Here is a 15,292-nt window from a genome sequence, read left to right on the forward strand (position 1 = left end):
TGACAACTGCTGTGCCAATAAATATTGAAATGAAGCAGCCTACTGCTCGGTGCGTCACCGTTGCATTGTGGGAAATGTAGTATTGGTGCGTGTAAAAGATCTGCGGGCTGCCGGCTTGCTGCGGTCTGCGGGCCGGTTCTAATAATAAATCAAGATCATCCCAGGGGCCGTAAAAAACCTTCTCGCGGGCCGGATGTGGCCCGCGGGCCTTGACTCTGACATATGTGCCCTACATAGTGCACTACTTTAGACCAGAGCCCTATGGCACCCTATTCCCTACATAGTGCACTACTTTAGACCAGAGCCCTATGGCACCCTATTCCCTACATAGTGCACTACTTTAGACCAGAGCCCTATGGCACCCTATTCCCTACATAGTGCACTACTTTAGACCAGAGCCCTATGGTCTATACTATATAGGGAATAATGTGCCATTTCAAATGCAGCTGAAGTGTATCCGTGGATTTAAGGTGGACTCAGACGTCTTCGTACGAAGACTTCTCTCTTTGGAAACGGTTCAAAAGAAGAAGATGTATTTCTGACGATGTTCTAACGAGAGACGTACGATGGAGCAGTAGTCGATGTCCTCTCTCAGCAGATGGCTGTCGTTCAGGGTGCGCCTGGCCTTCCCCGTCACAGCGTCTACTGGTCCCTTATCCACCTGGTACTTGATGGCTCTGTACAGCATATACAGGTGCTCCCCAGCCACCTCCTACAGGGGCACACAGTAGTGGAGTCAGATACACACGTATTTATGACAACACAAGCATTTCGCTACATCTGCTAAACACGTGTATGTGACAAATACAATTTGATTTGACACATTTCCGTGGGTAATGAGGAAGTCGGGAAAAATGTTCAGCTTCACACACACCTTGAGGAAGGAGTAGAGACAGATGGACATCCAGTTGGTGAGCATCTTCTCCACCACCGTCTCCGTCCTGAGAGAGTGAGAGAGCGAGAGAGAAGAGAGAGAGAGAGAAGAGCGAGAGAGAGCGAGAGAGAAGAGAGAGCGAGAGAGTGAGAGAAGAGAGCGAGAGAGAGAGAAGAGAGCGAGAGAGAGAGAAGAGAGCGAGAGAGAGAGAGAAGAGAGAGAGAGCGAGAGAGTGAGAGAAGAGAGAAGAGAGAGAGAGAGAGAGAAGAGAGAGAGAGAAGAGAGAGAGAGAAGAGAGAGAGAGAGAGAGAGAAGAGAGAGAGAGCGAGAGAGTGAGAGAAGAGAGCGAGAGAGAGAGAAGAGAGCGAGAGAGAGAGAAGAGAGCGAGAGAGAGAGAAGAGAGCGAGAGAGAGAAGAGAGCGAGAGAGAGAGCGAGAGAGGGAGAGAAGAGAGAGAGAGCGAGAGAGTGAGAGAAGAGAGAGCGAGAGAGAGAAGAGAGCGAGAGAGGGAGAGAGAGAAGAGAGCGAGAGAGAGAAGAGAGAGAGAAGAGAGCGAGAGAGAGAGAGAGCGAGAGAGAGAAGAGAGAGAGCGAGAGAGAGAAGAGAGAGAGCGAGAGAGAGAAGAGAGCGAGAGAGAGAAGAGAGCGAGAGAGAGAAGAGAGGGAGAGAAGAGAGAGAGAGCGCGAGAGAGAGGGAAGGATAGAAAAGAGGGAGGAAAGAGAGAAGAGAGTGAGAGAGAGAAGAGAGCGAGAGAGAAGAGAGTGAGAGAAAGAAGAGAGTGAGAGAGAAGAGAGAGCGAGAGAGAAGAGAGAGCGAGAGAGAAGAGAGAGAGAGGGAAGGATAGAAAAGAGGGAGGAAAGAGAGAAGAGAGAGAGAGCGAGATAGCGAGAGAGCGAGGGAAGGATAGAAAATAGGGAGGAAAGAGAGAAGAGAGTGAGAGAGAGAGAGAGAAGAGAGTGAGAGAGAGAGGGAAGGATAGAAAAGAGGGAGGAAAGAGAGAAGTTAGGAACAATGTAAAAGACTGGGGAAATGCTACTGAGCGGAAGCCTGGGAATCTGGTCTTCACACCGCAAAATAACTGATTCATCAGGTGGTCGTCAAGGCCGTGTTAGCCCACTGAGCTAAAGAGCCCTGTTGGCCCTGGTCAAAGGGACTTCACTATACAGACCCTGGTCAAAGAGACTTCACTATATATAGACCCTGGTCAAAGGGACTTCACTATACAGACCCTGGTCAAAGAGACTTCACTATATATAGACCCTGGTCAAAGAGACTTCACTATATATAGACCCTGGTCAAAGAGACTTCACTATATATAGACCCTGGTCAAAGAGACTTCACTATATATAGACCCAGGTCAAAGAGACTTCACTATATATAGACCCTGGTCAAAGAGACTTCACTATATATAGACCCTGGTCACTATATATAGACCCTGGTCACTATATATAGACCCTGGTCACTATATATAGACCCTGGTCACTATATATAGACCCTGGACACTATATATAGACCCTGGTCACTATATATAGACCCTGGACACTATATATAGACCATGGACACTATATATAGACCCTGGTCACTATATATAGACCCTGGTCACTATATATAGACCCTGGTCACTATATATAGACCCTGGTCACTATATATAGACCCTGGTCACTATATATAGACCCTGGTCACTATATATAGACCCTGGTCACTATATATAGACCCTGGTCACTATATATCGACCCTGGTCACTATATATCGACCCTGGTCACTATATATAGACCCTGGTCACTATATATAGACCCTGGTCACTATATATAGACCCTGGTCACTATATATAGACCCTGGTCACTATATATAGACCCTGGTCACTATATATAGACCCTGGTCACTATATATAGACCCTGGTCACTATATATAGACCCTGGTCACTATATATAGACCCTGGACACTATATATAGACCCTGGACACTATATATAGACCCTGGTCACTATATATAGACCCTGGACACTATATATAGACCATGGACACTATATATAGACCCTGGACACTATATATAGACCCTCTGTATCACGGAGGCGCTCCGCACTGCTAAAGCTAACTCTCTCTCCTCTGCTCTCATCCTTCTAGACCTATCGGCTGCCTTCGATACTGTGAACCATCAGATCCTCCTCTCCACCCTCTCCGAGTTGGGCATCTCCGGCGCGGCCCACGCTTGGATTGCGTCCTACCTGACAGGTCGCTCCTACCAGGTGGCGTGGCGAGAATCTGTCTCCTCACCACGCGCTCTCACCACTGGTGTCCCCCAGGGCTCTGTTCTAGGCCCTCTCTTATTCTCGCTATACACCAAGTCACTTGGCTCTGTCATAACCTCACATGGTCTCTCCTATCATTGCTATGCAGACGACACACAATTAATCTTCTCCTTTCCCCCTTCTGATGACCAGGTGGCGAATCGCATCTCTGCATGTCTGGCAGACATATCAGTGTGGATGACGGATCACCACCTCAAGCTGAACCTCAGCAAGACGGAGCTCCTCTTCCTCCCGGGGAAGGACTGCCCGTTCCATGATCTCGCCATCACGGTTGACAACTCCATTGTGTCCTCCTCCCAGAGCGCTAAGAACCTTGGCGTGATCCTGGACAACACCCTGACGTTCTCAACTAACATCAAGGCGGTGTCCCGTTCCTGTAGGTTCATGCTCTACAACATCCGCAGAGTACGACCCTGCCTCACACAGGAAGACGGCGCAGGTCCTAATCCAGGCACTTGTCATCTCCGTCTTGATTACTGCAACTCGCTGTTGGCTGGGCTCCCTGCCTGTGCCATTAAACCCCTACAACTCATCCAGAACGCCGCAGCCCGTCTGGTGTTCACCTTCCCAAGTTCTCTCACGTCACCCCGCTCCTCCGCTCTCTCCACTGGCTTCCAGTTGAAGCTCGCATCCGCTACAAGACCATGGTGCTCGCCTACGGAGCTGTGAGGGGAACGGCACCTCAGTACCTCCAGGCTCTGATCAGGCCCTACACCCAAACAAGGGCACTGCGTTCATCCACCTCTGGCCTGCTCGCCTCCCTACCACTGAGGAAGTACCCCGCTCAGCCCAGTCAAAACTGTTCGCTGCTCTGGCCCCCAATGGTGGAACAAACTCCCTCACGACGCCAGGACAGCGGAGTCAATCACCACCTTCCGGAGACACCTGAAACCCCACCTCTTCAAGGAATACCTAGGATAGGGTAAGTAAGGGTAGGTAATCCTTCTCCCCCAACAAGATTTAGATGCAAGTGGCTGTTCCACTGGTTGTCATAAGGTGTATGCACCAATTTGTAAGTCGCTCTGGATAAGAGCGTCTGCTAAATGACTTAAATGTAAATGTAAATGTAAATATAGACCCTGGTCACTATATATAGACCCTGGACACTATATATAGACCCTGGACACTATATATAGACCCTGGACACTATATATAGACCCTGGTCACTATATATAGACCCTGGTCACTATATATAGACCCTGGTCACTATATATAGACCCTGGTCACTATATATAGACCCTGGACACTATATATAGACCCTGGTCACTATATATAGACCCTGGTCACTATATATAGACCCTGGTCACTATATATAGACCCTGGTCATTATATATAGACCCTGGTCACTATATAGACCCTGGTCACTATATATAGACCCTGGTCACTATATATAGACCCTGGTCAAACAGACTTCACTATATATAGACCCTGGTCAAACAGACTTCACTATATATAGACCCTGGTCAAACAGACTTCACTATATATAGACCCTGGTCAAAGAGACTTCACTATATATAGACCCTGGTCAAAGAGACTTCACTATATATAGACCCTGGTCAAACAGACTTCACTATATATAGACCCTGGTCAAAGAGACTTCACTATATATAGACCCTGGTCAAAGAGACTTCACTATATATAGACCCTGGTCAAACAGACTTCACTATATATAGACCCTGGTCAAAGAGACTTCACTATATATAGACCCTGGCCAAAGAGACTTCACTATATATAGACCCTGGTCAAACAGACTTCACTATATATAGACCCTGGTCAAACAGACTTCACTATATATAGACCCTGGTCAAACAGACTTCACTATATATAGACCCTGGTCAAAGAGACTTCACTATATATACACCCTGGTCAAAGAGACTTCACTATATATAGACCCTGGTCAAAGAGACTTCACTATATATAGACCCTGGTCAAACAGACTTCACTATATATAGACCCTGGTCAAACAGACTTCACTATATATAGACCCTGGTCAAAGAGACTTCACTATATATAGACCCTGGTCAAAGAGACTTCACTATATATAGACCCTGGTCACTATATATAGACCCTGGTCAAAGAGACATTGATATGTGACCGGTTCAGGTCCACCAGGACCCACCTGCGCAGCATGAGTTTGGGGTTCTTGGAGACATATTGCTGCACCAGGTCTCCCAGTAAGGTCTTCATGACATCAGTGAAGTACTCCAGCTGGTCGTGCAGGGCCATGGTCAGGAGAGATGCCACGTAGCCACGGTCACGCTGGGAGAAGTTCTGCTGGGCCTCGAGGGTGTGGATGAACTGGAGTGGGGAGAAGGAGAGGAGGAGGAGAGGAGGAGAGGGAGAAGGAGAGAAGGAGGGGAGGAGGGGGAGAAGGAGAGGAGGAGAGGGAGAAGGAGAGGAGGAGGGGGAGAAGGAGAGGAGGAGAGGGAGAAGGAGAGAAGGTGGAGAGGGAGAAGGAGAGAAGGAGGAGAGGAGTAGGGGGAGAAGGAGAGGAGGAAAGGAGGAGAGGGAGAAGGAGAGGAGGAGAGGGAGAAGGAGAGGAGGAGAGGAGTAGGGGGAGAAGGAGAGGTGGAGAGGGAGAAGGAGAGGAGGAGAGGAGGAGGGGGAGAAGGAGAGGAGGAGAGGAGGAGAGGGAGAAGGAGAGGAGGAGAGGAGGAGGGGGAGAAGGAGAGGAGGAGAGGAGGAGAGGAAGAAGGAGAGGAGGAGAGGGAGAAGGAGAGGAGGAGAGGGAGAAGGAGAGGTGGAGAGGGAGAAGGAGGGCGAGGAGAGGAGAGGAGGAGGGGGAGGAGAGAGATTAGAGTTAAAGAAACCTTTGTTTGTTGGTCACAGAAATGTGCTTCGTTGGAGACTCCTGCAGTGAATGAACGTTTCTGTAACTCGATTTAGACAGCAGTATCCCACTCAGCCTGGTATGATGCTCACCCTGATAAGGAACAGCTTGTTGTTGAGGAGGCTGTTGAGTTGTCCCAGTCCTTGTTCTACTGTCTGCCTGCGGGACTCTGGCAGGTTCAGGTCCTGACTCAGTGGAGCCCCCCTCTGGCCGGGGAAGAACACGCGCTCCGCATACGTCTTATAGTCCAGGAGAGGAATACCTGGTCCACCCACATCACTACTCAGATCCATCATCTCTGTCATCAGATCTGGGGAGGAGGAGAGGAGAGGAGAGGAGAGGAGAGGAGAGGAGAGGAGAGGAGAGGAGAGGAGAGGGAGAGGAGAGGAGAGGAGAGGAGGAGAAGAGAGGAGAGGAGTAGAGGAGAAGAAGAGGAGAAGAAGAGGAGAAGAAGAGGAGAAGAAGAGGAGAAGAGAGGAGTAGAGGAGAAGAGAGGAGAGGAGAGGAGAGGAGAGGAGAGGAGAGGAGAGGAGAGGAGAGGAGGGGAGGAGAGGGGAGGAGAGGAGGGGAGGAGGAGAAGAGAGGAGAGGAGTAGAGGAGAAGAAGAGGAGAAGAGAGGAGTAGAGGAGAAGAGAGGAGAGGGAGAGGAGAGGAGAGGAGAGGAGAGGAGAAGGAGAAGAAGAGGAGAAGAGAGGAGTAGAGGAGAAGAGAGGAGTAGAGGAGAAGAGAGGAGTAGGGGAGAAGAGAGGAGTAGAGAGGAGAGGAGAGGAGAGGGGAGGGGAGGGGAGGGGAGGGGAGGGGAGGGGGAGAGGAGAGGAGAGGAGTAGAGAGGAGAGGAGAGGAGAGGGGAGGGGAGGGGAGGGGAGGGGAGAAGAGAGGAGTAGAGAGGAGAGGAGAGGAGAGGAGAGGGGAGGGGAGAGGAGGGGAGGGGAGGGGAGGGGAGGGGAGAGGAGGGGAGGGAGGGGAGGGGAGGGGAGAGGATAAATTAATCCTGTCTGTAAAGGAGAATATTCCTGGTCCGTAATGGCACCCTAACCTCTATACAGCAAAACTTGGACCCGGGTCACTCTCCTTGGGCCCGGGTCACTCTCCTTGGGCCCGGGTCACTCTCCTTGGGCCCGGGTCACTCTCCTTGGGCCCGGGTCACTCTCTTTGGGCCATAAATAGGGTTTAATTTCAGACTAAACAGGCTGATAGGAGTATTGACCTGTGAACTCCTTCCTGCACTGGTCTCCCACATTGATCTCCAGAGTCTCCAGCTGAACCAAGACCTTCTTGTAGTCTCTCAGAGCCTGTTTGCTCTTCCTCCTGCACACACAGAGAGAAACAGTTATTTAATGTCAGAGATCACCTCTCACCTCTCCAACCCCATCTGCACATTCTGACCCACTGAGATGACGTGTTAGTGTGTGTGTGTGTTAGTGTGTCTGTTAGTGTGTGTGTCTGTTAGTGCGTGTGTGTGTTAGTGTGTCTGTTAGTGTGTCTGTTAGTGTGTGTGTGTGTTAGTGTGTGTTAGTGTGTGTGTGTGTTAGTGTGTGTGTTAGTGTGTGTGTGTGTGTGTGTGTGTGTGTGTGTGTGTGTGTGTGTGTGTGTGTGTGTGTGTGTCTGTTAGTGTGTGTTAGTGTGTGTGTCTGTTGGTGTGTGTGTGTCTGTTAGTGTGTGTGTTAGTGCGTGTGTGTGTTCGTGTGTGTGTTAGTGCGTGTTAGTGCGTGTGTGTGTTAGTGCGTGTGTGTGTTAGTGCGTGTGTGTGTTAGTGCGTGTTAGTATGTGTTAGTGTGTGTTAGTGTGTGTTAGTGTGTGTGTTAGTGTGTCTGTTAGTGTGTGCGTGTGTGTGTGTGTGTGTTAGTGTGTGTGTGTGTGTGTGTGTGTGTTAGTGTGTGTGTGAGTGTGTGTGTGTTAGTGTGTGTGTGTGTGTTAGTGTGTGTTAGTGTGTGTTAGTATGTGTTAGTGTGTGTTAGTGTGTGTTAGTGTGTGTTAGTGTGTGTTAGTGTGTGTGTGTGTGTGTGTGTGTTAGTGTGTGTGTGTGTGTTAGTGTGTGTGTGTGTGTGTGTGTGTGTGTGTGTGTGTGTGTGAGTGTGTGTGTGTGTGTGTGTGTGTGTGTGTGTTAGTGTGTGTGTGTGTGTGTGTGTGTTAGTGTGTGTGTGTTAGTGTGTGTTAGTGTGCCTGTTACTGACCTGTACATGAGGATGATGACCAGCACCACTAGGACCACCACAACAGCCCCTGCAGCCAGACCCACCTGGGCAGCCAGAGGGACAGGTAAGAGGCCTTCTGTGTCATACTGCACTGTGCCCAGATCTACGTTCAGCTTCCCCATTACCACCTAGAGAGAGGGAGAGAGAGAGGAGAGAGAGAGGGGAGAGAGGGGGAGAGAGAGGGGAGAGAGGGGAGAGAGAGAGAGAGAGAGAGAGAGAGGGGAGAGGAGGGGAGAGAGAGAGAGAGAGGGGGAGAGGAGGGGAGTGGAGGGAGAGGAGGGGAGAGAGAGAGGAGAGAGAGAGGAGAGAGGAGAGAGGAGAGGAGGGGAGAGAGAGAGGGGAGAGGAGGGAGAGAAGGGGAGAGAGAGAGAGGAGAAAGGAGGGGAGAGAGAGAGGAGAGAGAGAGGGAGAGGAGGGAGAGGAGAGGAGGGAGAGAGAGAGGAGAGAGAGAGGGGAGAGGAGGGAGAGAGAGAGGAGAGAGAGAGGGGAGAGGAGGGAGAGAGAGAGGGGAGAGGAGGGAGAGGAGAGGAGGGGAGAGAGAGAGGAGAGAGAGAGGGGAGAGGAGGGGAGAGAGAGAGAAAGAAGAGGGGAGGGAGGGGAGAGAGAGGAGAGAGAGAGAGAGAGAGAGAGAGAGGGGGAGAGGGGAGAGAGAGAGAGGGGAGAGAGGGGAGAGAGAGAGAGAGAGGGTGAGAAAGAAGAGGGGAGAGAGGGGAGAGAGAGGGAGAAACATACTCATCAACTGATTTTAGAGTTTAAAGTGACAAAACAATCCCAGGACTGAAACTTAAATCGATCTCAGGCTAATAACCTCCCTTGTAAGAAAGTTATGACCGTCATTATTTTAAGGAACGAGGATCATCTAATAGTCAACTGTGGGTTTGACCAATTCCCCTCAGCTATTCCCTGGGTCCCTCCCGGGATCACCAAACAGGACAGAGCCTACCCCAACCTGTAGCCACAAAGTTGGAAACACAGAATCATCTAGAATGTCATTGTATGCTGTAATGTTAAGATTTCCCTTCACTGTAATACTCCAGAAAACACGTTTCCAGCTCCAGAGTCCAGAGAGCTTTACACTCCAGCCGACGCGTTGCACATGGTGATCTTGTGCTTGTGAGCGGCTGCTCGGCCATGTAAACCTGTTTCATGAAGCTCCCAATGAACAGTGTGCAGTTTGGAACTCACTTTTTAAATTATTTTATTTCACCTTTATTTAACCAGGAAGTTGAGAACAAGTACTCATTTACAATTGCGACCTTTGCCAAGATAAAGCAAAGCAGTTCGACAGATACAACGACACAGAGTTACACATGGAGTAAAACAAACATACAGTCAATAATACAGTAGAACAAAATAAAACAAAGTCTATATACAATGTGAGCAAATTAGGTAATATAAGGGAGGTAAATAGGCCATAATGGTGAAATAATTACAATATAGCAATTAAACACAGGAGTGGTAGATGTGCAGAAGATGAATGTGCAAGTAGAGATACTGGGGTGCAGAGGAGCAAGATAAATAAATAAATAAATAAATAAATACAGTATGGGGTAGATTGGATGCGCTGTTTACAGATGGGCTATATATATATATATGTACAGGTGCAGTAATCTGTGAGCTGCTCTGACAGCTGGTGCTTAAAGCTAGTGAGGGAGATGTGAGTCTCCAGATTCAGAGATTTTTGCAGTTATGGGCAGTCATGGGCAGCAGAGAACTGGAAGGAAAGACGACCACAGGAGGAATTGGCTTTAGGGGTGACCAGTGAAATATACCTGCTGGAGCGAGTGCTACGAGTGGGTGCTGCTATCGTGACCAGTGAGCAGAGATAAGGTGGGGCTTTACCTAAACATAATGTTAACTTTCACTTCTATGCGGATGACACACAGCTGTACATTTCAACGAAACATAGTGAAGCTCCAAAATTGCCCTCGCAATTCTCTAGAAGCTTGTGTTTCAGACAGAAGGAAGTGGAAACAGCAAACTTTCTACTTTTAAACTCGGACAAAGCAGAAATGCTTGTTCTCGGTCCCAAGAAACAAAGAGATCTTCTGTTGAATCTGACTATTAATCTTGATGGTTGTACAGTCGTCTCAAGTAAAACTGTGAAGGACCTCGGCGTTACTCTGGACCCTGATCTCTCTTTTGAAGAACATATCAAGACCATTTCGAGGACAGCTTTTTTCCATCTACGTAATATTGCAAAAATCTGAATCTTTCTGTCCAAAAATGATGCCGAAAAATGTATCCAATGCTTTTGTTACTTCTAGGTTAGACTACTGCAATGCTCTACTTTCCGGCTACCCGGATAACGCACTAAATAAACTTCAGTTAGTGCTAAATACGGCTGCTAGAATCCTGACTAGAACCAAAAAATTTGATCATATTACTCCAGTGCTAGTCTCTCTACACTGGCTTCCTGTTAAGGCAAGGGCTGATTTCAAGGTTTTACTGCTAACCTACAAAGCATTACATGGGCTTGCTCCTACTTATCTCTCTGATTTGTACGCTTCGGTCACAAGACGCAGGCCTCCTAATTGTCCCTAAAATTTCTAAGCAAACAGCTGGAGGCAGGGCTTTCTCCTATAGAGCTCCATTTTTATGGAATGGTCTGCCTACACATGTCAGAGACGCAAACTCGGTCTCAACCTTTAAGTCTTTACTGAAGACTCATCTCTTCAGTGGGTCATATGAATGAGTGTAGTCTGGCCCAGAAGTATGAAGGTGAACGGAAAGGCTCTGGAGCAACGAACCGCCCTTGCTGTCTCGGCCTGGCCGGTTCCCCTCTCTCCACTGGGATTCTCTGCCTCTAACCCTATTACAGGGGCTGAGTCACTGGCTTACTGGTGCTCTTTCATGCGGTCCCTGGGAGGGGTGCGTCACCTGAGTGGGTTGAGTCACTGATGTGATCATCCTGTCGGCCTGTCTGGGTTGGCGCCCCCCTTGGGTTGTGCCGTGCCGGAGATCTTTGTGGGCTATACTCGGCCTTGTCTCAGGATGGTAAGTTAGTGGTTGAAGATATCCCTCTAGTGGTTTGGGGGCTGTGCTTTGGCAAAGTGGGTGGGTTTATATCCTTCCTGTTTGGCCCTGTCCGGGGGTATCATTGGATGGGGCCACAGTGTCTCCTGACCCCTCCTGTCTCAGCCTCCAGTATTTATGCTGCAGTAGTTTGTGTCGGGGGGCTAGGGACAGTTTGTTATATCTGGAGTATTTCTCCTGTCTTATCCGGTGTCCTGTGTGAATTTAAGTATGGTCTCTCTAATTCTCTCTTTCTTTCTCTCTCTCGGAGGACCTGAGCCCTAGGACCATGCCTCAGGACTACCTGGCATGATGACTCCTTGCTGTCCTTAGTCCACCTGGCCATGCTGCTGCTCCAGTTTCAACTGTTCTGCCTGCGGCTATTGAATCATGACCTGTTCACCGGACGTGCTACCTGTCCCAGACCTATTATTTGACCATGCTGGTCATTTATGAACATTTGAACATCTTGGCCATGTTCTGTTATAATCTCCACCCGGCACAGCCAGAAGAGGACTGGCCACCCCACATAGCCTGGTTTCTCTCTAGGTTTCTTCCTAGGTTTTGGCCTTTCTAGGGAGTTTTTCCTAGTCACCATGCTTCTACACCTGCATTGCTTGCTGTTTGCGGTTTTAGGCTGGGTTTCTGTAAAGCACTTTGAGATATCAGCTGATGTACGAAGGGATTTATAAATACATTTGAAGTATACAGAATGGTGTCGTCTGCGTAGAGGTGGATCAGAGAATCACCAGCAGCAAGAGCGACATCATTGATGTATACAGAGAAGAGAGTCGGCCTGAGAATTGAACCCTGTGGCACCCCCATAGAGACTGCCAGAGGTCCGGACAACAGGCCATCCGATTTGACACACTGAACTCTGTCAGAGAAGTAGTTGGTGAACCAGACGAGGCAATCATTTGAGAAACCAAGGCTGTTGAGTCTGCCGATAAGAATGTGGTGATTGACAGAGTCAAAAGCCTTGGGCCAGGTCGATGAATACGGCTGCACAGTAATGCCTCTTATCGATGGCGGTTATGATATCGTTTAGGACCTTGAGCGTGGCTGAGGTGCACCCACGACCAGCTCTGAAACCAGACGTTTCCACTTCACAATAACAGCACTTACAGTTGAACAGGGCAGCTCCAGCAGGACAGACATTTGACAATCTGACTTGTTGGAAAGGTGGCATCCTATGACAGTGCCATGTTGAAAGTCACTGAGCTCTTCAGTATGGCCATTCTACTGCCAATGTTTGTCTATGAATGGCTGTGTGCTCGATTTTATACACCTGTCAGCAACGGGTGTGGCCGAATCCACTAATTTGAAGGGGTGTCCTCATACCTTTGGCCATGCAGTGTAGATACAGTAGACTAACCCTGAGGCTGTGTGTGTAGATACAGTAGACTAACCCTGAGGCTGTGTAGATACAGTAGACTGACCCTGAGGCTGTGTGTGTAGATACAGTAGACTAACCCTGAGGCTGTGTGTGTAGATACAGTAGACTAACCCTGAGGCTGTGTAGATACAGTAGACTAACCCTGAGGCTGTGTAGATACAGTAGACTAACCCTGAGGCTGTGTGTGTAGATACAGTAGACTAACCCTGAGGCTGTGTAGATACAGTAGACTAACCCTGAGGCTGTGTAGATACAGTAGACTAACCCTGAGGCTGTGTGTAGATACAGTAGACTAACCCTGAGGCTGTGTGTGTAGATACAGTAGACTAACCCTGAGGCTGTGTAGATACAGTAGACTAACCCTGAGGCTGTGTAGATACAGTAGACTAACCCTGAGGCTGTGTGTGTAGATACAGTAGACTAACCCTGAGGCTGTGTGTACATACAGTAGACTAACCCTCAGGTTGTGTGTACATACAGTAGACTAACCATGAGGCTGTGTGTACATACAGTAGACTAACCATGAGGCTGTGTGTACATACAGTAGAGTAACCCTGAGGCTGTGTACATACAGTAGACTAACCCTGAGGCTGTGTGTGTACATACAGTAGACTAACCCTGAGGCTGTGTAGATACAGTAGACTAACCCTCAGGCTGTGTGTACATACAGTAGACTAACCCTGAGGCTGTGTAGATACAGTAGACTAACCCTGAGGCTGTGTAGATACAGTAGACTAACCCTGAGGCTGTGTAGATACAGTAGACTAACCCTGAGGCTGTGTACATACAGTAGACTAACCCTGAGGCTGTGTAGATACAGTAGACTAACCCTGAGGCTGTGTACATACAGTAGACTAACCCTGAGGCTGTGTACATACAGTAGACTAACCCTGAGGCTGTGTAGATACAGTAGACTAAAGGCTGGGCCTCCCCAGAGGCTGGCTGTACATACACTGTCCAGAGTCTAACCCTGGTCCCCCAGGCTCGGGTGTGTACCCATACAGTAGACTAACCCTGGGTGGAGAGACATGGGTTAGTCAGGTCCACCCTTGGGGGAGACATGGGTTAGTCAGGTCCTTACCCTGGGTGGAGACAGTAGACTAACCCTGAGGCTGTTGTGTAGATACAGTAGACTAACCCTGAGGCTGGGTTGTCAGGTCCTTACCCTGGGGGAGACATGGGTTAGACTAACCCTGAGGCTGTGTTGTAGATACAGTAGACTAACCCTGGGGAGACAGGCTGTGTACATACAGTTAGACTAACCCTGAGGCTGTTGTAGATACAGTAGGTCCTAACCCTGGGGTGAGACATGGGTTAGTCAGGTCCTTACCCTGGGGGAGACATGTTAGTCAGGTCCTACCCTGGGGGAGACATGGGTTAGTCAGGTCCTTACCCTGGGGAGACATGGGTTAGTCAGGTCCTTACCCTAGAGACATGGGTTAGTCAGGTCCTTACCCTGGGGGAGACATGGGTTGTCAGGTCCTTACCCTGGGTGGAGAGAAATGGGTTAGTCAGGTCCTTACCCTGGGGGGAGACATGGGTTAGTCAGGTCCTTACCCTGGGGGAGACATGGGTTAGTCCTTACCCTGGGTGGAGAGACATGGGTTAGAGGTCCTTACCCTGGAGACATGGGTTTCAGGTCCTTACCCTGGGTCCCAGGTCCTTACCCTGGGTGAGAGCTGGGCTCAGGTCCTTACCCTGGGTGGAGAGACATGGGTTAGTCAGGTCCTTACCCTGGGTGGGTACATGGGTTAGTCAGGTCCTTACCCTGGGGGAGACATGGGTTAGTCAGGTCCTTACCCTGGGGGAGACATGGGTTAGTCAGGTCCTTACCCTGGGGGAGACATGGGTTAGTCAGGTCCTTACCCTGGGTGGAGAGACATGGGTTAGTCAGGTCCTTACCCTGGGGGAGACATGGGTTAGTCAGGTCCTTACCCTGGGTGGGAGACATGGGTTAGTCAGGTCCTTACCCTGGGGGGAGAAATGGGGTGGACCCTGGGGGAGACATGGGTTAGTCAGGTCCTTACCCTGGGTGGAGAGACATGGGTTAGGCAGTCAGGTGGAGAAACATGGGTTAGTCAGGTCCCTGGGTGGAGAGAAATGGGTTAGTCAGGTCCTTACCCTGGGTGGAGACATGGGTTAGTCAGGTCCTCACCCTGGGTGGAGAGAAATGGGTTAGTCAGGTCCTTACCCTGGGTGGAGAGACATGGGTTAGTCAGGTCCTTACCCTGGGTGGAGAGACATGGGTTAGTCAGGTCCATACCCTGGGTGGGAGACATGGGTTAGTCAGGTCACCCTGGGTGGAGAGAAATGGGTTAGTCAGGTCCTTACCCTGGGGGAGAAATGGGTTAGTCAGGTCCTTACCCTGGGTGGGAGAAATGGGTTAGTCAGATCCGTACCCTGGGTGGAGAAACATGGGTTAGTCAGGTCCTCACCCTGGGTGGAGACATGGGTTAGTCAGGTCCTTACCCTGGGTGGAGAGACATGGGGTTAGTCAGGTCCTCACCCTGGGTGGAGAGAAATGGGTTAGTCAGATCCGTACCCTGGGTGGAGAAACATGGGTTAGTCAGGTCCTTACCCTGGGTGGAGAGACATGGGTTAGTCAGGTCCTTACCCTGGGTGGAGAGACATGGGTTAGTCAGGTCCTTACCCTGGGTGGAGAGACATGGGTTAGTC

General features: G+C 49.6%; 1 protein-coding gene across 1 annotated transcript in view; it reads right to left on the bottom strand.

Moving 5' to 3' along the window:
- LOC127912602 (plexin-B1-like) overlaps positions 1-15,292 on the bottom strand; it is a 62,448-nt gene that overhangs the window by 29,688 nt on the left and 17,468 nt on the right. The window contains exons 7-14 of the mRNA XM_052482619.1: positions 14,264-14,314; positions 14,072-14,140; positions 8,185-8,333; positions 7,218-7,318; positions 6,103-6,320; positions 5,300-5,478; positions 875-941; positions 566-712 (exon numbers count right to left, since the gene is read on the bottom strand). Of these exons, the coding sequence (XP_052338579.1) occupies positions 566-712; positions 875-941; positions 5,300-5,478; positions 6,103-6,320; positions 7,218-7,318; positions 8,185-8,333; positions 14,072-14,140; positions 14,264-14,314 (981 nt within the window). The remainder of the gene's footprint in view (positions 1-565; positions 713-874; positions 942-5,299; positions 5,479-6,102; positions 6,321-7,217; positions 7,319-8,184; positions 8,334-14,071; positions 14,141-14,263; positions 14,315-15,292) is intronic.

The sequence above is a fragment of the Oncorhynchus keta genome, chromosome 27, assembly GCF_023373465.1.
Source record: "Oncorhynchus keta strain PuntledgeMale-10-30-2019 chromosome 27, Oket_V2, whole genome shotgun sequence".
Taxonomy (NCBI): Eukaryota; Metazoa; Chordata; class Actinopteri; order Salmoniformes; family Salmonidae; genus Oncorhynchus; species Oncorhynchus keta.